The following is a 26,302-nucleotide window of genomic DNA, read 5'->3' on the forward strand; positions in this document are numbered from 1 at the left end:
ACCTTACTGACGTTGAAGCGTAAGTAAATATTTGACATTTGACAGCCACTCCTTATTTGCTATTTACACAGTGCTGTTCAGGTGGAACTGTGAGAATTGGGTTGTATACCCATTCAAGGTAAACTGATTGCTGAATCTGCACTGGCATCTGAACTTCAGTTCTTTGTTTTCACTACGCCGACATCTTTGATAAATTCCATTGAAGAGACACCTTTGTTCAACTCTAGAGATGGGAAGTGTTGTCTTACGTGTTATGCAGCATGTGATGCAATGTCTACGACAAATCAGCCCTTCTTTCATTCAAAATAGTTTATTGCCATCATGCAGGAGTGCCTTAAAAGTCTAGACCATCACAGAAGATGCAAAATTATTATTTTCTCCGTACAAATATACTGTGTATTCATAAATAGAAGCTCAAAATAAAAGAGAAGGAAATAAAGTAGGGTGGGTAGTGACGAGTTTAAGCTGATCCACTCTTTTAACCCAATGTAGGTTTTGTTACTGCAGTTGACATGCATCAACATTACAATGCATTATAGTAGAAGCAGACGCGCAGGCGCAGACAAACAGACACACACACAGACACACACACCCACACACACACACACACACACACACACACACACACACACACACACACACACACACACACACACACACACACACACACACACACACACACACACACACACACACAGAGTAATCCATTTACAGCTCGGTCGTGCAAAAAAGGTACAAATGACACTTTAAAAAAGTACCAGTAGGAAATTGAATTTTTTTTTTAAGCTGGTTTCAAAAATAAAATATTCATACATGTCTTACGCATCCAAACCACCTGTTACATTATGAGGCTGGGGGAGGCCGACTGTCTTTTGCAGCACTTTTTGGTTGTTCATCGGTCAGGAGCACCCTAACACACTGGCGTCCTTACTACTTTAGCAATCACCTACAACTACTGATGCATAGTTCTGTGCTCATAAGAAGCTGTCAATATTAAAACTGGCACAATGTTCTCTATCGTGGTAATCTGACGATAGTAATTATCTGTAACACATGTAAACATACTGTACTGACGATACTGTCACAGCAACAATACCCTTAGACATTCAGTGTTTAAACTCAGGATATACAAAACATACTGTATGCATGTACATCACATACTGTATGCATGTACATCACATGGTTTTGCGTTGTTTAAAAGGCCTCACAGGGCCGAATCCACTGCAAATACAAAGCCCTCTGACAGAGATAATGATTTGGCACTTTGACAGGATTGGACTAAATCTTCCATAAAAGGTGGATTACAAAGTGGCTGCAACTTGAAAATGTTCATCTTACACAGAGCAAATGCCTTGTAACTGTAGCCCTTACCAGCACCCATCTCTTACTGACAAACTGCTGTGAAGTTTTCATTATCCACCAAAAGTCAATAAAAGAGAAACAATAAGACAAGAGGACAGCAGGCGCCAAATCAAAGTTAAACTCGCAGTTAATATGACGGATCCCATCTATCTTTTAATATAAAAATCTTTAAAAACAAAAGTTTACTTTTATTCAAAAGCGGAATAAAAATGTGCTTCTAATTGAGTTAAATTATTTGATTAATTTGTTGTTTTTAAATATAAATTTATATATAGAGTACAGTTTCTCCAAAGTAGTATACTTACTTTCAAATTCAATACAAAGCCAGATAAAAGTTCATTGTCACGCAATTTCATTGGTAATTATGTTTTTGGTACTTCGACACTTCAATCCAGGAAATTCAAACACCTATATAGACGTCAAGACATGTGTTACATTTGTTTAAAAGCTGGACATTTAAGCAAAGCACTTTTCTTTTACACTCGAATGGTCTTATGCACTCAACAATTAGATACTAAAAATAAAGCAAAAGGTCTGATGCTGCCTTTGATGGTCCTTTTGTAATTCAGGAGATTTAACTCTCGTCAAGCTCTGTTTTTTACACAAGGTGATGTCATCCAGGTGCTCATGGATGAAATCTAAATGGCTTTACACTTCTAGGGAGTATAAATCAAACCAAAAAGCTACTATTGCTGTACTAAATCACCATTTCAACTTCCCTTTTGGCTGTCAAACATGTACCGAGTCAGAAAAGTAACCGTCTGCGCTTTCTAAGACTACTGTTGGAGGATTTCCTGAATGTGTCATTTGCTCTGCCAAGAAGAAGACAACAAAAGAAGGACAAACGTGTCACCATCAATGAAAACAAAGTAATCAGTGCGTAAACGGAAGTACACATTTACTTTGGACTTGTAGGCTAGGTGGTTAGGTAGTAATAAAAGAAACATCAAGTGTTGTCTAGGCAGGTTAACGACAAGAACCAAGCAAACACTAAGAGCATTCGAGTAGCAGTCAAACAAAAGTGAAGACATGCAAAATGTTATAGATTGTAGAACAAGAAAGAAAAACCAACTGGGAGACATTTCTCTTTGAGACTGGCACAACTTCCTGCAGAATAAATAATACTTTACATTCCAATATACAAACCCACTTCCCGCAAATTCAACATTGCCCCAATAAGCAGATAAAACCAAACAGCTGGTTGCTCCCACAGTTTCTTAGAGTAGGTGTCGTACCTACAAAAAGATGCACCGGCAACAAATTGTGCCATCATTTGACCATCACCGACCCCGCAAACCTTGTTTTTAAAACAGACCAGGGGAATACAGTCAAACAGCTTTGAAAGCCTGGAGTTCATGTAGCCCTTATTTCCTCTGTTTCTTGAAGATCTTGAAGGTGTGTTTCTTGCGGCTGGCAGTGGAATCTGTGTCTTCTCCCGTGGAGCCACTGTCCTCCTCCAGCGGGCTCTTCTTGGCGGACAGCTGTGGGATGCGGCTGTTTCCCTTTGCCCCCGGTTGCCCTCCTGTCGGTGACGGCGTGTCGGGTTCAGTGGAGTTGGGGCTGAGCGAGCGGGAGGACTCCGACAGACTGTTGATCTCTCCCAGGCTGGGCGACTGCTCCGTGCCGTACATCTTCTTCATGAGTATGGGGCTGTCGTGGGCGGGCTCTGTGGGACTGGCCTCTTGAATTCGGTTCCCGCCGTTGGGTGTGTGAGCATACAGAGAGATGGCGTCATCTCCGCGGCCGGACAGGCCGTGAATGAGGCCTGAGGTGGGCTTGATTAGGTGGCCTTTGGAGCTGTAAGCAGACAGCCGATCACCAACTTGGGAGAGGGACAGGGAGGAGTCGGAGTCAGAGCGATTTAGGTCCCTGTGGGGAGGGACATACGTTAGAGGAAACAAGGACAAGAAAAAAAACCTATACAGATTAAAGTGTAATGTTTGCATGCTGGAGTTTGTCTACACTATGCCAGCAAAGCACTGGACATACGCCGAGCACAGCCTGGAACTCCACACTTGTTAGTTGTGCAGGCAAAGAACAGGAATCAGAGGTTGAAAAAGATGTATGCATACATGGAGATTCTGCCACGTTAGATGCAATGACGTGAAAGAAAATGAACACGAAAGAGAGCACATCGAAAGAAAATGGACAGATGAAGATACCTACGCTACGATGCACAGAAAAACAAAACAAAAATCAAATGACGGCAGGTGATATAAAACGCATCCACGCACATGCGATGTGTGCGGAGAATCAGAAAGAGACGGGTACCCGAAGCCGTCGCTGTATGAGGGGCGTGCTTTGGAGACATCAGAGTAGGTGAAATCAGGAATGGGATCCATGGGCTGGAAAGAAGCATGATATGTATGGAAGGAATGATGGGCTTCGACGCCGCCCACAGAGCTGGGTAAGCAGTAGGAAGAGGAGATCAAGGAGGACTGGGAATGAGGGTTTAGGTTGGAGGTACAGATGATGGAGGGGTGAGACATGGCCGAGGAAAGGGGAGGCAGAGGGAGACAATCGAGCTGCCCAAACGACTGTGACTGTCTGAGGGGGGCCCTAGACCTGGATGGGTATAGGGTTCCCTCCCCCTGCTGCCCCGCCAACAGGCAACTCTCTACCAACCTCTGGGAGCCCATGGCCAGCTGGGGGTCAATGTGGCGTTGGCGCAGGGACATCATACTGGGAGCTGTGGGCACAAATCAACAGCATCATCAACAACCACTTGTGAAATAGTCTGACGGACAAGGCGAGGTTAGTGGAAAGATACTCCGGTGCTGGAATCCTTTTTTTCTATACTTTTATGGATAAAAAAAACTTGGAATGTGACTAAGTCTCCAAGATAAATCCCTTTCACTCATTTACAATAATTTAATTGTGATAAAATCCCAGCACCACCGTTTTATCTCTCCTACTCACAAGGACAAATAGGAAATCAAACAAAAAGGACAGACAGTGATGGTGTTTAACAAAAGATATCTGGTTTAAAATAATATATTCAACAATTATTAGGCCATTTAAAGGATGTGACAAATCACTACGGGAAGAAAGATGGGGTGCACTGGGTGTTGACAAGATTTTGAGAGGGTAAACGCAGCAAGCAAGCAACTCAGGGGAGGTCAGATAAACGCAGCATGGAGTCGTTTCCCTTTCAGCTGTGTCCATCTGCATCGTACTGTCCAGCTAGAACAAATTACAGCGCCGTGTTGCTTTGAGTCAGGGATGTCAAACTGAGGACTGAACTGGGGCGTGAATAAATGGCCAACCAGGATATTTCCACATGTGGTGACAGTCTGAATCGACGGACCACAGGTCGCTGGCTCGCCGTTCCAGCAGTCGGGTGCCATCTGCGGTTAGCATAATGACACAGCAGTGGAAGCCAAATGCCAGAGAGGTGGTGGAGGGAGAGAGGAGAGTGAGATAGGGAGTGCAATTAATGTTGCTTAAAAGACTTACTCACTATTTTGGTCGGAATAGGATTCTGCAGAAACAGTTTCGCCTGCAGTTAGTCAAACCCAAACCTAACATGTATCAAGTGTTGCAGTAATAATAAGTCAATTATAGAGCACATGAGCATTACGGTCATCAGAATCGGTTTGTTTGACGAGATAAAGATGTGTAAGATGTGTTTATCCAAGACTCCTGCAATGAAAATAACAAGTTTTTTTTTTTTACATAAGGATTTATAAAAAAGATGTGTATTTTTGTGTCTTATATTCAAGCTAAATAATAATTATCATGGGCACCATGATAATAATAATGGGCATAATAATAATAATAATAATAACAATAATAATAATAATAATAATAATAATAATAATAATAATAATAATAATGGGCACCATGATATATAATAATAATAATTATCATGGGCACATTTAATATGCTTCTTTTGGTTTCAGTCGTTTGACCAAAATCAGATACAAAAGGTCTGTAGCACATATTAGGACACAACCGTTTCAATAAGGTCAGCACAAAAACTTGTTCTCATTAAGAAGTGTATTTTTCTTGACATTTCAATTTCCAGAGGAAAGTCACAGGAGTCAGTTCAGTCCCCATTATAGACTGAGAGTCAAGTGAACACTTTTATCCAAAATGAGAACAACCAACAAAAAATGATCTGGAATTGTGTGTAAAAGAACAAGACATTTAGGTGAATTTACATTTACACATTAGACAAATGTAAAGCAACACTCATTCAATCGTAGACATGCGTGACCCTCACGACCTCCATCACCAGGGAGGCAACAAGGACAAATTCAGGGAATTGTAGCATAAAAAAAATGGTCCAAATTCTCATGTGGACTGATTTTTGTATTTTCCCAGCAGAGCCTTGGAGAGTTTAGGGTTTCGTTTGCTACTTCCCCCAGAACTGCCAAGAGATTCAGATGAACTCTTACATTGCAGAGTTCCAGGCACGATATCCTCGTCCAAGTCGTCCATGTCGTCAGACATGATGAAGTGCTGAGGCGTAGCTCTGCCGCCCATGTAGCTGGAGTCAAGGTTGAGGGACGAGGTGAGAGAAGGAAGGCCCGGGTTGTTGACGATGGTAAAACCCGTGAGGATCTCGATCTGCTGCCAACGATGAAGCCGCTCCCGCAGAGCAGCCGTCACCTCACCCAGGGCTTGTCTGTGAATGAATTAGGGGAAAGAAGGAGAGGAGAAATAAGTCAAGAGGAGAAGTAACTTATGATCACTGTGAGAAGAGACATAATATCAAAAACAAAAAGTAAGTAAGTAAATGGTATTGTTATCCGATAGATCAGACCTGGGCATCTCTCCCAGTCTGGCCCGCGTGAGGTCAATCAAAAATGAAAAATAAATAAATAAGGTGCACGCCATGAGTGCAATACAAACGGCACTGCTTTTACTTTGAAGGCGATTTATTTATGTGTGCACACAGCCTCACGACGGGCAGTGTTGCCGACTTGGAGACTGAAGTGAAAGCGTATTGTTCTGCAGCTTCTGTCCTCAGCGAGCAGCGGGTGCTGCGGCGAGACCCCCGCCTCCCAAGGAGCCTCACGCTGCAGTCTCCGCCTCCAGATTGAAAATTAATCGTGCAAAGCCGCCGCGGATCTGACCTGCGGTCGGATCCACTATGGCAGAGCACTTCAAGTCAGTATCACTTCTGGATTTTTATTCTTTTCTCAAAGAGGAGAACTTTCCTCACATGAGGAGGCCTGCTCAGAAGATGTTGGTTCTCTTTAAATCTACCTACATGAGAACAAACAGTCTCGTGAAGTTCAACAGATCAGATCCTCTCTCACTGATACCCGTCAGCTGTCCTTCATCTCCACCTCATTCAACCAGACTTCATGCTCTTGAATGTTTACTCTTCTTCTCACCGAGTAAGAACAACTGAACTGGAAAACATCAAAAGCACTGATTGCTTTTGTTTAAAGTTAATAAATTGCTGGTCTTTAACATACATATTTAAAAGGTAAGGTTTAAACAAATCTTAAAAAAAAGTTGTTACTTATTTTCATAGTCTTATTGTAACATGCATTCTAACCAGTAGCAGCTCAAAACCATATAATTTACAGTTTTTTAATAAAGTAATAACATTAATATTGAGTTAATTGAATTAAGTTCAGAATTGGTTCGGCCCTCCACAACGGTCCAAATTTCTCATGTGGCCCCTTGGGAAAATGAATTGCCCACCCCTGCGATAGATGGACAAATGTTAGGGCCCCCATATAGGCCTGTTTGGGAACCACTACAACAAAAGAAGAAGAAGACGAAGAAGAAATCAAGGGAGCAAGAGCTCATCAAATGGGCTGCTGTAATGTCAGCTACTGGTGGTGACAGTGCTCTCTTTGACTAGTCTCGCAGAATGTCCATGTCTATTACAGACCACATCCCGGTATTTTGGGATTGTTAAACTGACCGGAGTCATATTACAGTGTGAAGTGAATACTTTATTACCCTCGTTCCCCTGTAATGTGAATCCTGTACAAATGGGGCTTAAATACTTGTGTTTTTACAAATAAAAATGCAGCTTGTTTTCTAAAATTCTATTAAACGTTCTCTACAATTACAATCTCTGACTTACTTTGCTGCCAGTATTTTGTGGTCCACATCATCAAGAGAGGAGCTGTGAGCCACGTGGAAAGTCCCAAACAGAGTGTTCCTTTTTTTCTTTATCTTCTCCGCCTGTGAACACAAATTACCCCAAAAAAATGTCTCTGCTGTATTAACATTCTCCACACACACACACTATGTTAAATGGGAACCTTAATCCAATGCACAACAACAGTTCAATGAGTATTCAAAAACAGACCATCATCCAGATTACTTAATGAGGCTGCTCAAATTTTTATTCTAATCATTTTTACACAACTGAAATATGCACAATTTCTCAGGCTAGTGTAAAATCCTATATAATCCATAGATGGTCATTTATATTCCCCTTTAGGTTTTTACATGCTTACCCCTTCTTTGGCCACCAGGAGCTGCCGTTCAGCGTTTTGCTTCTTGATGTTGTAGTACTGCACCTCCACCTCATGGGTGAGCTGCAGCCACTTCTGGAGGGACTCTGGCGGTGACCAGCTAATCCGGGACTCTAACTCCTTCTCTGCCTTCTTCAACGCCATGCGCACCTGCAACAAATGTCGAGCATTAGGCGACACATTTTTAAAATCAATGCATTAAAGAATTTTAGATTATCAAGCAACACATTCTTGACAATGATTATTGTGTTTTTGGGACTTTCTGATTTTGTAAATAGGATAATAAAAAACATGTATGTGAAATGTTTGAAACAAAATTTAAGAATGGTGTGTGGAAAAGACATGAATGGGCCATTTAAAGAACAAATCTCTTATTAATTTCATACTTATCAACGAACACGCAACTTGTAGTAAATCAATTTCTCAATTGCAGTAAACCGTCACAAAGTTGTATAAAGCACACAAACAAAAGACGAGCACGTCTCAATCCTACAAACTCCAAAAAACATGTTTACATTTATGGACTGATGGATCTCAACACTTGCCTCTAAGCGTCTTGACACTACACTGAATCCGAAAGCCCTGCATTTTTCCAATTTCTCACCGTGTTTCTGAATGACAAAAAAAACGGTGAAAAAAAAAAGTGTCTGAATTAGATCACTGTGATAGTCCCGCAAGCAAATACTCATGTGTTTTACTTACTTGTGTGGGATGTGCTGTGCCGTTCCTGCCAAACTCCTAATGTACAAAAACTCCAGTGGGCGTATGTATACTATAGCCAGTGTGAATCGGATAAAACTAAACATACTGCGCAGTTGCCACCTGGTAAAGTTCACACTATGCACTCACTTTCACTGCCTCTCCTTTGTGGGCTTAACTACAAACTCCATGTTCAAATCACATTCACCACTTTGCAACTACCTGATCAAGCTCTTCTTCAGCGTATTTTTGGCGACTCAGTTCGTTCTCGGTGCCCTCGCGCAGCTCCCTCAGACGATGGGCCTCCTGCTTTGCTGTGTTGATCTCATCCCTCAGCTTCTGCTCCAGGGTTACCTTCTCCACTTCTACAGTGCGGTGCTCCTCCTGGGCAATCTGCAGCCTGAAAACAAGGAGAGGAACAAAGAGAATCAAATATCTCACTTTTTTTTGTTCATCTTAGAAGGAGGACATCTTTAGCCGCTTAATACGGCCAAACAAAGAAACAAAGCGTAGTCAGTGCCACGGTCTGTGGGCAGGCATGACGTGTAAGCATGCGCGTCGCATGTATGTGTGGAATCCAAGACTTACATCATCGATGAATCACCGGAAACAATGGCTAACATGTAGAGAGCAGAGAGCCATGGCCAGATGCTAAGCAGCTCACAATAAACTGACATCAGAGGGAGCAGACCGAAGAATGAGAACAGCTGCCACCGTGTAACTTTAGAACAGTTCAGTGTGGTACCCAACGCTCCTGGAGTATCATGTGTTGGTTTGTATGTGGGGTATTTTTAGATGAGCCCCTTAAAAAAAAAAAAATTGTAATGGTGACAAGCCCCTCTTTTTAATTGAATTCTAATATAATTTATGCAGTTGTAACTCATACACTTGCCCTAAGCATAACTATTGTGATACATAGGTATGTAGGAACAGAAAATGAATTCAAATAATTTAAACTAAGAACTAAACGGTTTATTTGATCCGTAAACCCATTATGGGGACTCTCAGGTGATAATACAATAGACTTTTACTTTAACAGTCCCTCATCTGGCAAAGCCGTTATTAGGACTCGGGAATTCCATTGTTATATGTAATACCATCACTCATGACACAACAGATCTACAACAAAACTGAGACATCCATGCCTCTCCAAAATGTCATCACTTTATCATTACAAGCATATCAATTCTTAAATTATGATCAAAAATCACTGGGAGTTCATAGAGACCTTGACCATTGTGCCAAATTTGAAGACATGCATTCCTTCAAGGTGTTGCTAAGATATTCCGAAAATTGGACAGACATGAGGTCACAGTGACCTTAGACTTCCAAAGTCTAATCAGTTTATCCTCAATTCCAGATGAACGTTTGTTCACAGAAGACCTTCCCTCCCAGTGTTCCTGAGATATTGCAAGCCAAAAAACATATTGCCTCTGGCTACGGCTGTCGCTAGCACGGAGGCATAAAAAAAAAAAATTCCCACTTTTGGTCTCCGCATATAAAAAGGGCAGGATGCAGTACTACATTTCAGTCAGTAGGGAGAAGCAACATCCTCCTGTCAGGCCGAACACAACAGCAGAGGGAGCAGAGCAGTGCAGAGAAATGAAAGGTGATCCAGAGAGCTAGCTATGGAAAAATGTGGGGTGGCCGGCAGTCCTACAAATGCTTTCGACCGTGACCTCTGTCAGTCTCTAGTTAAGATTCGGGGGCACTGGCAGAGCTACAATGCCCAGCGAAGAGATGAACATTTTTGTTTCACCTGACCTGCATTACAAGGCTCACTAGACGCAGACAGAATGTCTCTGCAGACTTTGCAAGCAAAACTAAACTATAAACCACAACTTTTCAATATTCTAATATTACCACATTTGTATTATTCCTACTTTCCTAAGCAGATAAAACAAATTGTGTGGAAAGAAAATTAACTATCACAGTCACCAGTCTGTCTGCAACACCACACCTTAATCCGAATGCGGAAGAATCAGTCATGCTCAACACCATCTCCCACCAGTGAGGCGGAGGCTGGGTCATACGGTATTGTAAAAGGCACGCAGGAAATACAACTCCAGTCAAAGCCTCCGCCCACCGTCTCCCAACAGGGCAGCCATGGCTGGGCCAGGCTACTTGATACCACCACAGGATCTGCTTGAAGGTATGGAAAGAAAGCAGCTGGCAGCAGGGATCAGGAAGAAAGCACAGCTACAGACAGAGGACATACCTCTCCCTCTCTCTCTAAAGGCACGCGCTCTATGAGATGAAGGTCTCTTCTCTTGTTGGTCACACTGACCTACAATATAATTTAATATCCCTTCACACAGCCACAGTTCCTGGCCGTCCATGTATAACACTTTAACGCTTAACACCAACTCTGAATAGTCTGAGAATCTTAGTCGCCTGTTTTTGGCAGAAGATATATAGGTTAGCTTGACTTTAACATTTTATTTGTATTATGAATTACACAAGGTTAATACACAAGCTACTGCAAACCCCCAGTATAATCAACAGGATTTTTAAAATCATTATGCATTATCGGACATATTCTACTTAGGTGCAAGACAATTGGTTGTCTTGCCCTTTCCCTGAGCTCTCATTCACCACCGATTTGATTTTAATGCGGTCGCACAACACTACTGAATTACAGCAGATAAATCATACTGTAACTTTTAATGAGTAGCCATCATTTTTGGGATGCAAAATATAAAGCTGCACTGATGGTGATTTTTGGTACCTGCAGAACACGCTGCACACTGTCTGCACAAAGGCTCTCTGATTCAATCTGCAGAGGAGAATTAAGTATGAGCAATTATGTTAGCAAGAAATAAATGACAGAGCCAACTTAAAGGTTGGCAGTGGCAGGTGTATTTTGACAAGTGTAAAGTCACAGAGAAAAACACAGACTTGGGTGGCAGTCTATCCGAGGGACAGTTTGACCTCAATGGTTTGTCCCCAATGGAGCCGTCAATGGCTCTTTGGCATCAAGTAGGCTCGTCCCACAAACGTACATTCAACTCTCTTATTGTACTGCTCCAATAAAGAGACACTCTTCATATATAGTATACATATGTAAACATGGGAGCCATGACTGAGATGCTATATTCATCAGAGCATGTCGTGTTCCAGCAACGTGTGTCTACTAAACAGCCAGCTGATACAAAGAGTCGCTCATGTGGGTATAATAGTGGGTATGGTAGACTCGAACTGTTGCTGCCTACAGGACAGTAACAGCTCATCTCTCTCTGTTCAGTGTCCCCAAGTATCAAGACCTGAATGTTATGCAGTCATCTGCTAACGCCGTAAATGCTCCCCAGAGGTTTAACACTTCCCATTTTGGACACTCACTGAGTTTTTGTTTGAGACCAACTTCTGCTCAAATTCGTCCAAATAATAAAAAAAAAAGTTTCATGAGTTTCATGAAATATGCTGTGGAAAAATGAAGAATCCTTGTGTGTAACAGTACCAACACATCTATGACACAAATGCTATCACACTGTAGTGAAGGTAGCGTCAGTAGCATATTCCAAATCAGAAATACTTAAAATTACAGACACATCAGCAGCAAATGATTTAATTGTGACTTCAGACAACTTGATGGCACTATCTGTGCAGCATTAAAAGTATTTAAAAAAAAACAAAACCTGACCTGTTGCATGAGATTATAGTGTGTTTGTGTATCCTTTAAAAGGAATAAGAGGAAACAGTGCCCTCTTAAATCTATCAAAGACAAGGTATTCCAAAGATCAGTGTTGAATAATTTCCTAAAGTAAGGCCCCCAGGGAAGCGTGTACCAGGTATCAGCCACCTCAGCTGGCTCCTCTCACTGTGAAGGATCAAGGAAAGGAAATGCTTTTGATCACCGGTGAGGGCTGAAGAGAAAATTGGCTGCGAAATTGAGAACTAAGGTATGTCTTCACCTCCACAGTCTGATACAAATCCTGTATTACTCCAGCCAGGGCTACCAAAAATACGTAAGTGTTTCCCAATATGTGAAATTAATTTAAGAAGCCTAACTGCATGCCTTGAACAAGTGCATCTGCCTTACAGGACAGATAACCATCCTGTCCTGTGATTTTACTGGAATACGTGGGAGCCAGACAGAAACCCTGGTGGTCTTCACATTTAGCGGATGAAACTAACTGATGATATGCAGCGGCATAATGATACCGAGAACAGTGTCTGTCTGCTATTGTTATGTCAAATTCGTCCAATTAATAAAACAATACCTGCCATATCCATATCACTGACAATGAACAGCTAATGAAGGCTATATTAGATTAGTCACCAACCCAAAACACATTTGTCCTCTTCGGTTTATTTTTTGCCCTTTCACAAGTCTGTGTGGAATTTAAAACATTGCCCTTGGAAGTTAGCTTGTGAATGTAATGCTGTGTTGCAGCCAAGTCAGATGCTGAAGCTTCCAACTAAAAAGATAAAAATGGCCCTGAAGTCAATTCATCTTCAGTAATCATTTGTCTAAAGGTCTGAATCATCAGCTCATCCAGTTTTTTTAACTTCCCGTTTTAGAACAATGTGGCTCTGCAATGCTGTAAAAGTAATGACTTATCACGGATGTAACAGAGAGGATTGAGAACCACTCTATGCAAATTAGAATTTGCATTGTAAAATCCTTGACTGGCAGGATTCACTGCACGCTGCCTCGTCTGAATTGATTCCTGCTTAAGCTTACAACAAAATAAATACTTCAGGGAAAAAGAGCAAGGGCGCCATTTCCCTCACCAAAGGCTTTATGATTAAGGAGTGGGGCTGTAGTTGTCATCTTGTTATCAAACTTGTAACAAAGAAAATGCTGTTCAGAGCAGAATTGATTCCGATTCATTAGTTCAATATTAAGTTGACAGCAGAATGCCGCAGTGTCAGAGGATGAAATAACTCAATGGAGGGGTGTGTGAGGAAAAACTCACTGCACATGCAAACACATTGCCAGTCCAACACTGACTGAAGTGAGTTTTAAGCCTGATAATATTTACTAATTATATTAATATTTACCGAAATACTCAAGTTAAAATGGGCTTGAAGTCAGTTTAAGGTAGAGTTTGAGACCTATACTGTAGACAAGAAGATGCCGAGTATTACTGTATTTGTTTAAAAGTTATAATATGAAGACGGAAAGAAAGCTGTGCCGCTGTGTTTTATGTGGAAACTATATGGTATGTGTGCACTATACAGTAGTTCTTGTAGAGTATAACAGTTTGTGTGGGTGGTGGGAAAAACCCTCACTTCTGTTGCAGGTCATGCAGACTCTGTTCAGCTCTCTGCAGGCCATCCAGGTCTGTCATCATCTTCTTCATATGATCCTTAGAGTAGCGGTTTTGGATGTAGGCAAACCAGCAGCCACCCATGCCGATGACTATTGACACGACCAGCATGAAGTCCTTCAAGTGGTTATGTCTATTCACTAATGAAAAGAGAAACATAAAGAAGAGGAGTTACTTTAGCATGGTAATGAACATCAAAATCATAGGATAAACCTATAGAAGCGGATCTCTTCAACCAGGCAATTTAGATCTAGCGCATAAGATAAAGCTGCTAGCAATGAGCAAGCGTCACAAGGATGTGGTGGGAAACTTGTGTTTGAACATACAACAAGTTGTGCAGGGACACAAATAGAAGAGCCAGTAGCACAAGTTCAGGTTGCGGTGAGAGGGGCCTAGTGCAAAAGACCGCGATAAAGCCAGCTTAACACGGCCTATTTCAGTCTGGTAACCAATGCTAATAAACATGCACAGAAAACCAAACAATGGCAACTATAACAATTTGATAAACATGAGGAGCTATGAATCAAAGCCTAAAAATAACTAAGTGTGAGTATTTTCCCATGATGCCACTGTAAGTGATTCTTAGCGAAGGAAAGTCACAGCAGCTAGAAAGCAGCTTTCCCCATTTGTAAGAAGCCTTAGATTAGTTTCAGGTCAACTCTCAGGTGGGGAGAACTTTTAGAAATCGCCAAATTAAACCCATAGTAACGTTTGGACATTTGTCATTTGATGATGTCATGCAGCAATTGACACACATCCACAATTATAAGCCTTGCAAGCCACACAAGTGTTTCTTGCAAAACCTGCAATGGGGTGTGCGGGAAAGAGATGTCAAAAACACGACTTCTACTTCCTGGAGTGAGACAAAAAGGAAGTAAATCAGGAAAAAAAAAAAAAAGAGTCAGTACAGGCTTGTTTCTCTTTAGATATGATCAGGAGGACATTCCACCTTCAAACAGTTATTTACAAAGATGTTCCTGTACCACTGGCTGTTATTGCAATGGAGCCAATGGAAATCAACGCATTAATCCAACAGCACACTTTTCTCTTCACATGAATGTATGTTAAACCGTCACATTACCAAGTCTCTAGCTTGAGCTAAACAATCTTACAGGAGGTTTGTGCATATTCCTGTAGACTTGCTTATGAAGTCCAGAACAAACACAGGCTCATCAGTCGGGGAACTAGCTGTGCCAGCTATTATGTCAAAAGTAACAAGCCAGAAGTGACAGACAGAACCTACAGGTAGGGCTGTGCGATATACCGGTTGAACCGATATACCGCGGTCACCGCTGTTTGGCAGGCAACAACATTTAATGTTCACAGCTTGAAGCTGTGCCCACACAGGAAGACTTTTCTCGTGCAGGAAGAAGTCTTTTCAAGTGCAGCAAAGTGGGCGGGCTTTACCCATCATGCCTTTTGGCGATGTCATGTCTTGCACACCCTGAGTCAACTTCTATCCGTGAGACATAAGTAGCTCAGACCGCTGTCATATATCTGTGACTGTAAACATTAAATGTTGCTGCCTGCCGATGGCGGAGATCATTGCCTCTTAACTCCCCAAACTAAAGTCACGATATTAAACTTCATGTGTGCTAAATATGTCTTGTTTCTGCATTGTGACTGAGCACAGATGATTAAAGGAAACGGATGCAGTGCATATTATCTGTGAGATAATCCTCTCTTGGTTCCATTTAGTGCTCTTACAACACCATTGGACTGAAACCGAGAACAGTTTGCTTTCTGTCGTCATCCAAGCTGTGAACACTACATTCACTGCCTTTCAGAAATCCCACCCAGAGAGCATAAAGTGACATTTAATTAACCACAAAACTGGAAATGTGCTTGGCTTAATTGTTATTACACAACTGTCCACTAGATCAGGATCACTCCATTGTGAGATGTGTCTTAAAATGCTGCTGCTATGTATAGTGAGCCAGACTGACTATTAGTGAGACCCCGTGGCTTCAAGGAGGCTGTCAAAGCCAGACAGCGCTCGCTAATGTCTTCCTTCGGGTGTGACTTGAACAAAACGCATCCACAATGACACATGCCAGACACAGACCACTACACACTGGCCCCCTGTGCAATGTATTTCCAATGAAAATGACTGCTTTCTATGAAGGTTCATTACATTTTCTCTGCCGATCACATACATCTGCCCTCATCAGCACTCCACCCACCAATATGCAACGTTACTTTTTATTCAGCTTAGTTGTTCTCCAGTGAAAAAAGATCAAACCTCGAGGCTGGGAAAGTCTCTACGCACCACTAATAGTGCATGTTTCAACATGAACTATTAGCATGCAGCTGTGACTCTGTAACTAAGCTTTTAACATAAAATATGTTGTTTTTCTTGGTAACATAAAATGGCAGTTATTCTGGGAACGTTTCATCACAATGTCAGCACAGCCTGCCAAGAGGTGTGACAGCTGATACACACCCCATCCATTGTGATGTTTCAAACCCCGAGGGAGGAAAAAATAAATAAAATAATAAAAACCTGACTGACTACAATCTGTAGTTATAGAGGTTGAGCAGAGAGAATAAGTTGTGTGTGTGTGTGTGTGTGTGTGTGTGTGTGTATGTGTCGACCTACGCAGAGAGGAGTGTCTAGAATACAGAGGAGTGTGGTCCCACCCTCCCTTACGCAATGCCTGAAACCGATACCTGTTACCCTCACTTATTAAAAGGGTGGGCACACTAAGGTGATTAAATGAGTAAATCAGTGAGTAGATAAGCAAGTGACTAAATAAAGAAATGGCGCAAACTAAACCAGACAACAGCACAGGGACAAAGTGCTGATGAAAAATGAGTCGCAGACAACAGTAGTCAGGATGTTGGTAACGGCAGTCGGCCGTTAATATAAACTGAGAAACTTCCTACGGATGTTTCACAGTAAAATCAATTATCTTTTTCCTGTGAGGCAGTTACATGACGTAATAACTTACTCATTTGGAAGGTGTTTTATGCTAAATAACAAGGTCTAACATATTTTACAGATAAGGCAATGTCTTTGAATTTGTAATGCATCAACATAATATTTTCGTTGCACATAACTATCAAAACTAATTTGTATCCTTGAGTGTTTTGGGTTTCTACTTTTTTTTTTTACCTGCATCTCAATGAAAATAGTAATACTGGAAAACTACAGTGTGTGTGTGTGTGTGTGTGTGTGTGTTTCCAGCCTTTCCACCAATTTTTACTGATTAGTTGACAAGATTTTCAGATACACTGCTTATCAAACAGAAAAAAAAGAGGACTAAAACTTTGCAAAAAAAAAACCTAACCCTTTCCCCATCATCTCTAGTCAGGATTTTAAATCATCTAGAACAAATACTTTGATGTTGTATTATTGAGTGTATGAGTCAAAACTAAAAACAGGAAATAAAATAAAGTGTCACGTACTCAAGGGCGCTCCAAACAGCACAGTGTCCAAAGATTTAAGCTGCAACTTTTGCACATGGCTGCGATCCAGAATCTTCAGAAGAGAGAGCGTCAAAGTGGTGTTCTTTACGGCAAGCCTGAGAGAGAACAGACGCATGGTCATTTTGCAACAGAATGAAGGAAGAGCAAAGGGTGTAATCCATTTTAAGCCATGTGTAATGTGACCCCCTTAACAAATAATCTAATGGGTTGAAGAGACACGAGTTAGGGGAATTACAACACGTGTAATAAAATTGACTGATGAGAATAGGGAATGTAATGACTGATAAAGAAAGTAGTGGAAATGGGTTTGAGTAGCTGGCACTAAAGAAGTTGCATCAAGTCAATGATATATGTTGGCATCATTCCCACATTGGGCCTCACGGTCATCAGGAATACAATTTGTAGCTTGCATCTTGTCCCTTTCATTGAAGTATTTAATTTTCCTTTCCGAGCACAAAAAGTCTCACCAGTCTTATATAAACCACAACTTATTTGTGGCACACTTTTCCATTCGGAGACTTACCTTGGCATGACACTTCCATTAAAATTCATCTTGCGAAAGGCCTCCACATATTGTGGCAGTTCCACGTAGGTGATGAGCCATTCCACCATCTCATCCACGGTCCAATTATACACTGAGGGGAAAAAAAAATAAAAACAGTTAGTGCTCATTGATTCTCATTCAATACCGATAAGGCTACATGGCTACCATATGTCCCCCTGAATGACAGCTGACTTTTATCTTTTATGATGTTTGAGGATGTGCACATCTATATTGAGCGAACAATGTACTTGTGGACCGGTAACCTTGTCGTCACTAATTTTAGAACAGTGATCCTAAACAATCAGAAATGGCAACAACAGGTATTTCTTGTGGCCAAGAAGTAAGTAAGCCAGTAAGGTGAACCTAGTCCAACAGATCACGTGTTTCAATTGCTTAAGAACAGACTGAAAGCAAATCTAGCAAGAATTAAAGATGGCTGCAGTACAGGCCAGGCAAAGCAACATCTATGGGTTGTAGACTTCCAGCAATCTGCAATTACAAAAAAAATATAAAATAATATAAATATGATGACCCAGGTAAAGGTTGTTTTAACTTGTTCAAAATAGTCTGTTCCTTAATTTCCCCTTCCTACCTAAACTGTTCATCTGAAATGAATATAAACACCTTCAAATTAAAGCTCAGAGTCAGTACTCTCTCTCACTCAAAACAACAATGTGTCACTATCATAACACTCTTTGACAGCATTGTTTATACAGCTTGACACACAAGACATATTCTATGACCATGTGCAGCCGATTCCTGAATGATCTATGAGGTATCCTATTGCATAGCATACACTGGCTTCCCCATGGGTAATAACTGAGGAAGAGAAATACACTCCCCAGCTCCTGGCAGTGCAGCAACACTGTGGGCTGACTGTGTTAAAGGGTTGTTCTCTTGAACAAAACCCCAGTTTCCTGCCTCCAAACCTCCAGAGCCTTATTGAGAAACTGCAATGCAGGATAAGTCAGTCCAATGAGCAAAAAAGGGGGAGAAAGACAGCCAGAAAGGGTTGAAGTGACATGGGTGCTCTCAGAGTTAAAGATAACCCAGCTGAACAGATAGGCGGAAGGAGGTGAGCGTGTGTGAATTTAGTGCTGACAGAGTCAATGGTGTCCCACTCTGCCACTGGCTTGAGCTGATAAGTAGACTGCACTTTGCTTGACATGTCATCGAATGCAACTGCCTTGCTCTTTTGTTGAGCGAATGAGAAGGTCAAGCAGGGGCAACATTAAATACATAGACTCTAAGTTACTGGCTATCACTGCTGTTTAGACCAACAGCCAAAGTCACAAGGAGTCAAATGCCTCAAAGCTGTACCTTCAGAGCCCTTCCATGTATTCCACAAGTCCTCCACACTGATGAACTGGTCATCCCCGTGGAAGGTGTTATGCTTGGCCTTAGGGTCATGGTAGTTTAAATCTTCTCTCAGAAACTGCAGAATGACAAGAAGTGTTATTGTTACAAAGAATCCAATTTGCACAAGTTTTAACTGGAATCAAAGTTCATCCTTGACTAAAAAAGCGTGACACGATCTGAACCGTGAGTTTTGTGATCTGTTGCACCCTTTGTTACAACACCGAACGGGCCTCACATCTTACAAATTGTCCTGTGTTTGAACATTTCTAGCTCCATCACTGACACAACCTCAGCATACAGAACTTTAGTTATCGTGTTTTTAAACTTAGTTTGACCATTGCTGCAATGAGGGTTTTGAATGTACTTAACAGCACACAGAAACTTCCTTCGCAATGTTTAGACCAGACCTTGTGGGTTATGTAGGTCAATTATATAACCCACACTGAGTGTTTAACACAAATGTTTCGAGAGGCAAATGTATAACTAAGGGTTTACAATTGTAGGTGGTGACTGTCAATTCAAATGACTAAAATAACTGAGTATGATGACAGATTTCTGGAGCGATGCTCAATTGAATTGGCTTTCATGGTTATGTTATAGTGCAACATTTTCTGTCATTTACTTTCTTGCCTAGTTTTCCCCGTAACTTGGCCTGTAAAAACACATCGTCATTTTCCCCTAAAATCTTATCTTATCTTATTGGGGCCGAAATACTGAACTTTTGCTTTAAGTACATGTCAAACATACACTATTGTTCAAAAGTTTGGAGTCACCCAGACACATTATCAGCTTCTCTGCAATTTCTTGCATGAAATAGCCTTCATTTCTAAGAACATGAATAGATTGGCGAGTTTCACATGAAAGTTCTCTTCATTTTGAGAGTATCCCACAAATGCTCCAGATACTCAACTAGCTCAAAGGAAGGCCAGCTTCTCTCACCAGCATAACCGTTTTAAGCTGTGCTAACATAATTGCACAAAGGTTTTCTAATCATCCAAGGCGATGCGCAAACACAATGTACCATTAGAACACTGGAGTGATAGTTAATGGAAATGGGCCTCTATTAGGGCTGGGCAGTATGGCCAAAAATTCATATCACGGTATTTAGTAGGATTCAGGTGGTTTCACGGTATATCACGGTATTTATTTTTGAGTAAACACAGATTCATTTACGCCGAAAAGAACGGCCACCATAGTTGTTCCCCACTCGCTGGCCAACAAGCTCACAACTGGACATTGGTAGTGTGTTGGGAAACTAACGTGGAGGGACATAGGACCAAGGGGAATGCAGGTATGAATTTGTCATACACATCATACCCGTGGTGCATTGTCCACTCTCAACAGGGAGCATCATTTAATTTTCACAGAATAGAGCTGAGAGCGCAGCGGGCGCTACTTACGTGATGGGGTAAAGTTCAGTCATGGTTTCACATTTATAAAATTGCATGCTGGGTAAAGCCCGACCACTTATCATGATACTCCGTTACACAGGAGAGAGCGTCTCCTGTGTGACGGAGTTTGACAGGACTACCCATCATGCAGTTCGGCCGTGTACTTTAATAAATGTGAAACCATGACTGAACTTTGTACCCCTGACATAAGTAGCTCCATCCGCTGCAGCCTGAGTAAAAGCTGTGAATATTAAAAGTTTCTGCCTGCTGAAGAGTGACAGTCGCCACGGCAATGCGCCAACGGTATGACGGTATGTGAAAAAGTCATACTGTATGGAAGTTTGAAACCGGTTGAACTGGTATACCGCACAGCCCCGGCCCCAGCCTCTATACACCTATGTAGATATTTCATTCAAAACCAGACGTTTCCATCTAGAATAGTAATTTACCACATTAACAATGTATAGTGTATTTCTGATTAATTTAATGTTATCTTCATTGAAATAAACAGTGCTTTTCTTTGAAAAATAAGGACATTTCTAAGTGACCCCAAACTTTTGAACGGTAGCGTATACCTAGCTACTATACACATAAAACCAACACCAAAATAAAAATGTGTGGCACGCTGAATTTAATTTCCTCCCTCATTGTAGTCCATTGGTCAATAGATCCAGAGACCTGATTGCCCACTATATTGTAGGCTGACTCAGTCACATGCGCACACCCACAAAAGCAAACTCATGCAACTTGAGTGGAAGACAGTAACAAGTCATGATGCCTTTCATTCGTGATAGAATTGTGTGGGAGGATTTCACTACAGGGTAGAGAAACGGTCTGTGCTGCAGGTGACATATCACACTCCTGAAAAGATATTCATTAGCAGGACCTGTATAATGTGGCCAAGACCTGAAGTTTTTTCTTAATAGCCAGATGCAAACTTTGATTTGGTGATTAAGAAATCAGCCATCCTCTTTATTTAAATCACAGTATGATAACAGGAAGTCAGACTATTGTCTTAAGGTGCTCTTAGTCGTGTTGAGCTTTCTTTTTCCTCGGCTCAAAGCCATTACACATGCTCACTGTTCCGCACTTGATTTTTTGACTTTTGGGTCTTTGCATGCCAAGTACCTCTTCTTAAACAGTGACCACTTTGGTCTGGCCTCAACCAGATGCAACAGACAGAATCAAAGTGAAATGAGGCTCCAGAAGGGACCTCCTCAAGGCCACATGTAGTTTAGACTAGAGCACAGGATGTAACCTTACTAAATGGATGAGGCAGCGTCTGTATAAAAAAAAAGACACCAGTGATGTCTGATAAGAAACAGATAAGAAACAGATCTGAGCATTATACAGCTGTAACAGTTGATGGTGCTTCATTGTATTGAAAAGAAAAGCAGCTATGACTACTATTTGTCATGCATTTCAGAAATACAAACCACAAATTCTGATTAAAGGAACACAAATATTTAATTGTTTGTTCGTTGTGTTTGTACAGATGTGGCAACGTCAATGTCTACAACATGAATGCACATGAACATGAATTACAACCACACGTAATGTGAATTTAGTTAATTATTGACAAAACTTCAGTAAAAAGGGAACTGGAGCGTAAACAGGACAAATCCTCCAGTTACTTTAACTAAGTTGAGGACATTACAGGGCTATGATTAACCATCTTAGCAGCAAATCCTTTGAGGAGGCAGATGCTTACGATAATGATATATGTAAACCTCTCCGTGTCTGTGCAAATCAGAATATCAACAGACTTTTTAGGGTGGTACTTACATCGTCTGTCTCCAACACGTCTACATTGCCGTTCGCGTCATCATCCATCTGCTTGTGGATACTACGGATAGACTCGTAGCTGAGAACTCCATTCTCATCCTTGCATAGCGGCGCATCAATGCGACAAAAATCTGGTGGAGAAACAGAGTCGTATCAAGATGGTGTTACAGGAACTTTTGAAGCTCAACAACAACAGAGATGACTAAAGAAAGAGCAGCAATCACCTGTCATCATTCACTGTTCAAGAGGATTAAACAACTATGTATTGTTATTGCAATATGTTTTCACCGTGAATTAATACTGTTCTAAAGACATTTGTTGGAAATCCTAGTCATGCTCCTTTACTGTTGCAATATGATATTACAGAAAACTAGAGTAGGCTAAAGTTTTTAGATTAAAGCACCAATGTGCAATTTTAAAATCAGGAATATCTAATAACACTATTTTTCAATGAAAAATATAGAAAAAAAACAGGCCTGTAGCGACAGAAAGTAATACAATATCTCAACTAATCCTGTGATGGCCACCAATGTTTATGACTTTTGACCTATTGTGCTTTTTGCAGAAAAGTCAGAACGCAAAGTCCTAGGTTGGAGAGAGAGAGAGCTCTTGTTTACAATCAAATGTATTCAACATTTTGAGAGTAGGGCTTCCGTTAGGATTTCAGTGTGTAGGGCTCCACAATCAAATGTAGATAAATCAGAAATGTATGTCTCCATGATAAACCCTCATGCGATTTAGCAATCTGTCAGTCATCTGGTGAAGCCCATCTGCCCTCTGTGTTCCCTCGCCTTCCTGAGGGATTAGAGATCCTCTGACATAGATCACAGATAATGCCACCACTCCCACTAAGATGAAACCTTGTTGTGCATGTACTGCAGATACTCAGCAGTTGTTTGAAAGGCCATGGCAGCCTACATGTAATAACAGTAAACTTAAATGTGTAATGTTTAATTTAAAGCAGCATGGTTGATGAAGTTGGAGGGAATTTACAAGCATACTACCCATGAAACCTTTAGAGGTGTAGTTTTATGTAACACTCCAGTTAATTTGTGATTTCCCCTCTCAGAGAGGCCTTTTCCTGGTTGCATGAAGTTATATAACAAGCATAACTACACCTAACACATTATGCTTTGAGTATTTCCAGGAATCATAACCAAACAAAATCTAAAAGGTGGTGGTGAGGGTGAAGTGGGGGGCTGGCCTTTCTCACCAACATGAAGAAGTTGCTTGCACTTCCTGAGCTTGGTTTTTACCAACAAGAATGTCACCCACACAATAGTGTAATATCAACTGCAGGCATTCGGATCTGCATAGAGCTGGCATTGAGCTTGATGCCCCCTCCAACATATCAATTTATCATACAATCCATGTTTTATTTATTCCGAGAACCATATGTTAGGACAGGTTGACTCAGCGGTTTGAGAGACAAAACAGAGAGTAAACAAATCTCTGGTCTCCTTACAAATCTCCTTACCTTTTTTCTACATGAACTAGGAAGGCTTGATGCACAACGAGAACTTATTTGTTGTGAAAAGTACATTTTTGAGCCAAGGTATGAAAGCATTCAGGCTCAGGGAACCAGCAAGGCCACATACCAAAAAAGGCCGTTCCTCTCACTCATTAACACGCAACAAGTGTAAACAAAGAGTGACAGTTACCTGAGTAAAAGCCTAGCACCTGTCACACTTCCATGCACACAACCTGGCCCTCTTTCTCATTTGGCTTGAAAACCTCCGGAGACACAAGATTAGATATTTACATACCAGTCAGCTGGCCTTTTTTAAGAGCTCGTTATGCAAGTCATTCTGTGTGCCTGCATGTGGACAAGAACAAACTTCATAACTGCGCCACTTCATAACTGCAGCAGTTACTATACGCCTGTCTCCATTCAGAATTATTGTCAAGCCTTGAAAAGCACTGTCAATAGTAAAAAATGTGCCGCACTGTGGCCTCTTGGGACATGTGACACACAATAATAAAAATGTGTTTGAAACACTAAATGTTTATGAGCAATGTGGACAATGTCTCAACAGTTTCCATATTCCCACAATACTTCAAAATCTAACTCTAAGGAACAAGTATGCCTTTTGAAATATAGGCATGAATTCTTACACTAGCACACTCATGTCATAACTTGCTCAGACTTATCCCTTTGGTTTCAGTTTACGGACGATAAAAAAGCTACAGCACACTCATCAATCCATCATAGTTTACTCACCTGACACTCCATTTCCAACAATCTGACTGTCCACTGTGGGTGAACTTGGTTTGTCAGTCCAACTTTCTCCAACGAGACACAAGCAAAATATCCACAAGGCCACACATGTGTTGAACTCCATGACTGGTGCGTGCTGGAAAGAAGAAGCAGAGTACCGTCACACTTCTGATAGTTACAGCGAAGCTAATGAGCATTGTTTCTGTCGAGGTTAATCGATTAAACGACGCTAGGAATACAAAAACAAACAACGCAGCTACTTTGTCTCCGTTAACGTGGAGAGGAAACGGCTATAATCGACTCACCGAAAAATACGGCGAGTTACATGAAGGTCCCGCGGCACATGCGATCACTTCAGTGTGCCTCTTCTTCCTGAATGAATGAGTGCACAGAATCGCTAGCTTGCTAATACCAGGCTTTTCGCGATGTCAAACCCACTGTGTTATCCGTTTAGCTGCGTGTCGGGGCTCCTGGCGACATGTTTGCATACACATGTCACTTCAGGGAGGAAAACAAAGCGATTAGAGACCGTAACAGCTGCCCCGGCGCGTGAGCGACTGTTGGGATGTCAGACGAGCGCTAGCTAGCTAAACGTCTCGGCTAACGAGGAAATGAAGTGAAATAGCCAACAACGGGGAAGTAACATTACAGAGCCCTCACACTCACGCTTCAGTGTTTTTTGTTTTTCTTCTTCGGTTTCGGTCGGTGTCGGTGTTTTCTAAAGACGAACGTCACCGTTGGCATTTAACATCTGCGCGTGCCGCTATTGGCCTGGTTCAGATGTATTCAACAAGACGTTAATGACGAACAACTGTAACGCCAGCTAGGCTGGATGATAATGTTACTAGTACTACTAAATAACAAAAAAACATGAAGTTACCTGTCATGTATCAGAGCCAGCAGGTCTGTAGCTTCAGCTCTGCGTTAACATTACAGCAGATGCCTGGTCACTCGGGAGTTGAAGCGCGGCGGACTCCACCTCCTGTAAGAAAGGTCTCGGTCTTTCTCCCGACCGAGACTAGACAGAAAACGCCGCAGAATGTGGTTGACACTTATCTTCCTCTACACGTCAGAGTCCCTGGTTATTACCAGCATTTATCGCCCCCTAACGGCCGGAGTGTGTACTAGCTATCACGTCGAATTAATTTAAACAAATTGCTTAAGTGTGCCATCTAGCGGATTGTTTAAGGCACTACACTGGGACGCAATGTCCTTTCCATGATTATGTTTAACATAATTCTGCTGTCAGTTGTAAGTAAATGCATTGTAATGAAAAAGTAACACATTAGTTATTGAAGGTTTTGTTTGTTTATTTGAGTTGTGTCTTATGTAAAGTAATTCAATTGATTTTAAGACAATGTACTGCATTCGAATGCTATGCTTTAACATTGGAATGCTACTACTTTGACCAATCCTATACATATGCATGTCTAACTTTATATGTATATGTAGTCTCTGTATGTTAAAGGACTTTTTAATGAAATAACTGATCTTAATAGAAAGTGAAACAACCATGTGTAGAAACAAATTACGTTTTTTGAGTTTCTTATATGAATTGATATGATTCAAAGTCTTGTGGCAAAAATGAAATGTCTTAGTGGCCAATACTTGCACCATCAGGGTCGGGTTAGGGGGCAGGATGACGCAAAGCTTCAGGTTTTTAGTATTTTAGGTTATTTTAGGTTTTTAAGTATTGTTAAAGCATATTATACCCTCATATTGAGGTCACATGTACTACAGATAATTCACATTTGAAAAATGCTGCATGATTTCAACTGTTGACTGTATTTAAA

General features: G+C 41.3%; 1 protein-coding gene across 3 annotated transcripts; it reads right to left on the reverse strand.

Annotated features, from left to right (window-relative positions):
- Positions 1 to 305: 305 nt before the first annotated feature.
- stim1a (stromal interaction molecule 1a) lies at positions 306 to 25,511 on the reverse strand. 3 transcript variants are annotated; one of them, XM_079225313.1, is made up of 14 exons: positions 25,390 to 25,511; positions 24,513 to 24,645; positions 22,292 to 22,422; positions 19,077 to 19,191; positions 17,736 to 17,847; positions 17,192 to 17,307; positions 13,746 to 13,923; positions 8,733 to 8,910; positions 7,794 to 7,961; positions 7,415 to 7,515; positions 5,724 to 5,992; positions 4,629 to 4,709; positions 3,634 to 4,051; positions 306 to 3,231 (listed from the first exon to the last, which is right to left on the reverse strand). In XM_079225313.1, exons 2-14 carry the CDS (start codon positions 24,631 to 24,633, stop codon positions 2,727 to 2,729), a joined length of 2,493 nt encoding a protein of 830 aa, XP_079081439.1. In that variant the 5' UTR covers positions 24,634 to 24,645; positions 25,390 to 25,511; the 3' UTR covers positions 306 to 2,726. The 3 variants fall into 3 exon arrangements, with proteins under 3 accessions (XP_079081439.1, XP_079081438.1, XP_079081437.1); XM_079225312.1 differs by lacking the exon at positions 4,629 to 4,709 and having other exon boundaries at positions 3,988 to 4,051; positions 5,763 to 5,992; XM_079225311.1 differs by lacking the exon at positions 4,629 to 4,709 and having other exon boundaries at positions 5,763 to 5,992.
- Positions 25,512 to 26,302: the final 791 nt, after the last annotated feature.

The sequence above is a fragment of the Taurulus bubalis genome (assembly GCF_910589615.1).
Source record: "Taurulus bubalis genome assembly, chromosome: 10".
Classification (NCBI taxonomy): Eukaryota; Metazoa; Chordata; class Actinopteri; order Perciformes; family Cottidae; genus Taurulus; species Taurulus bubalis.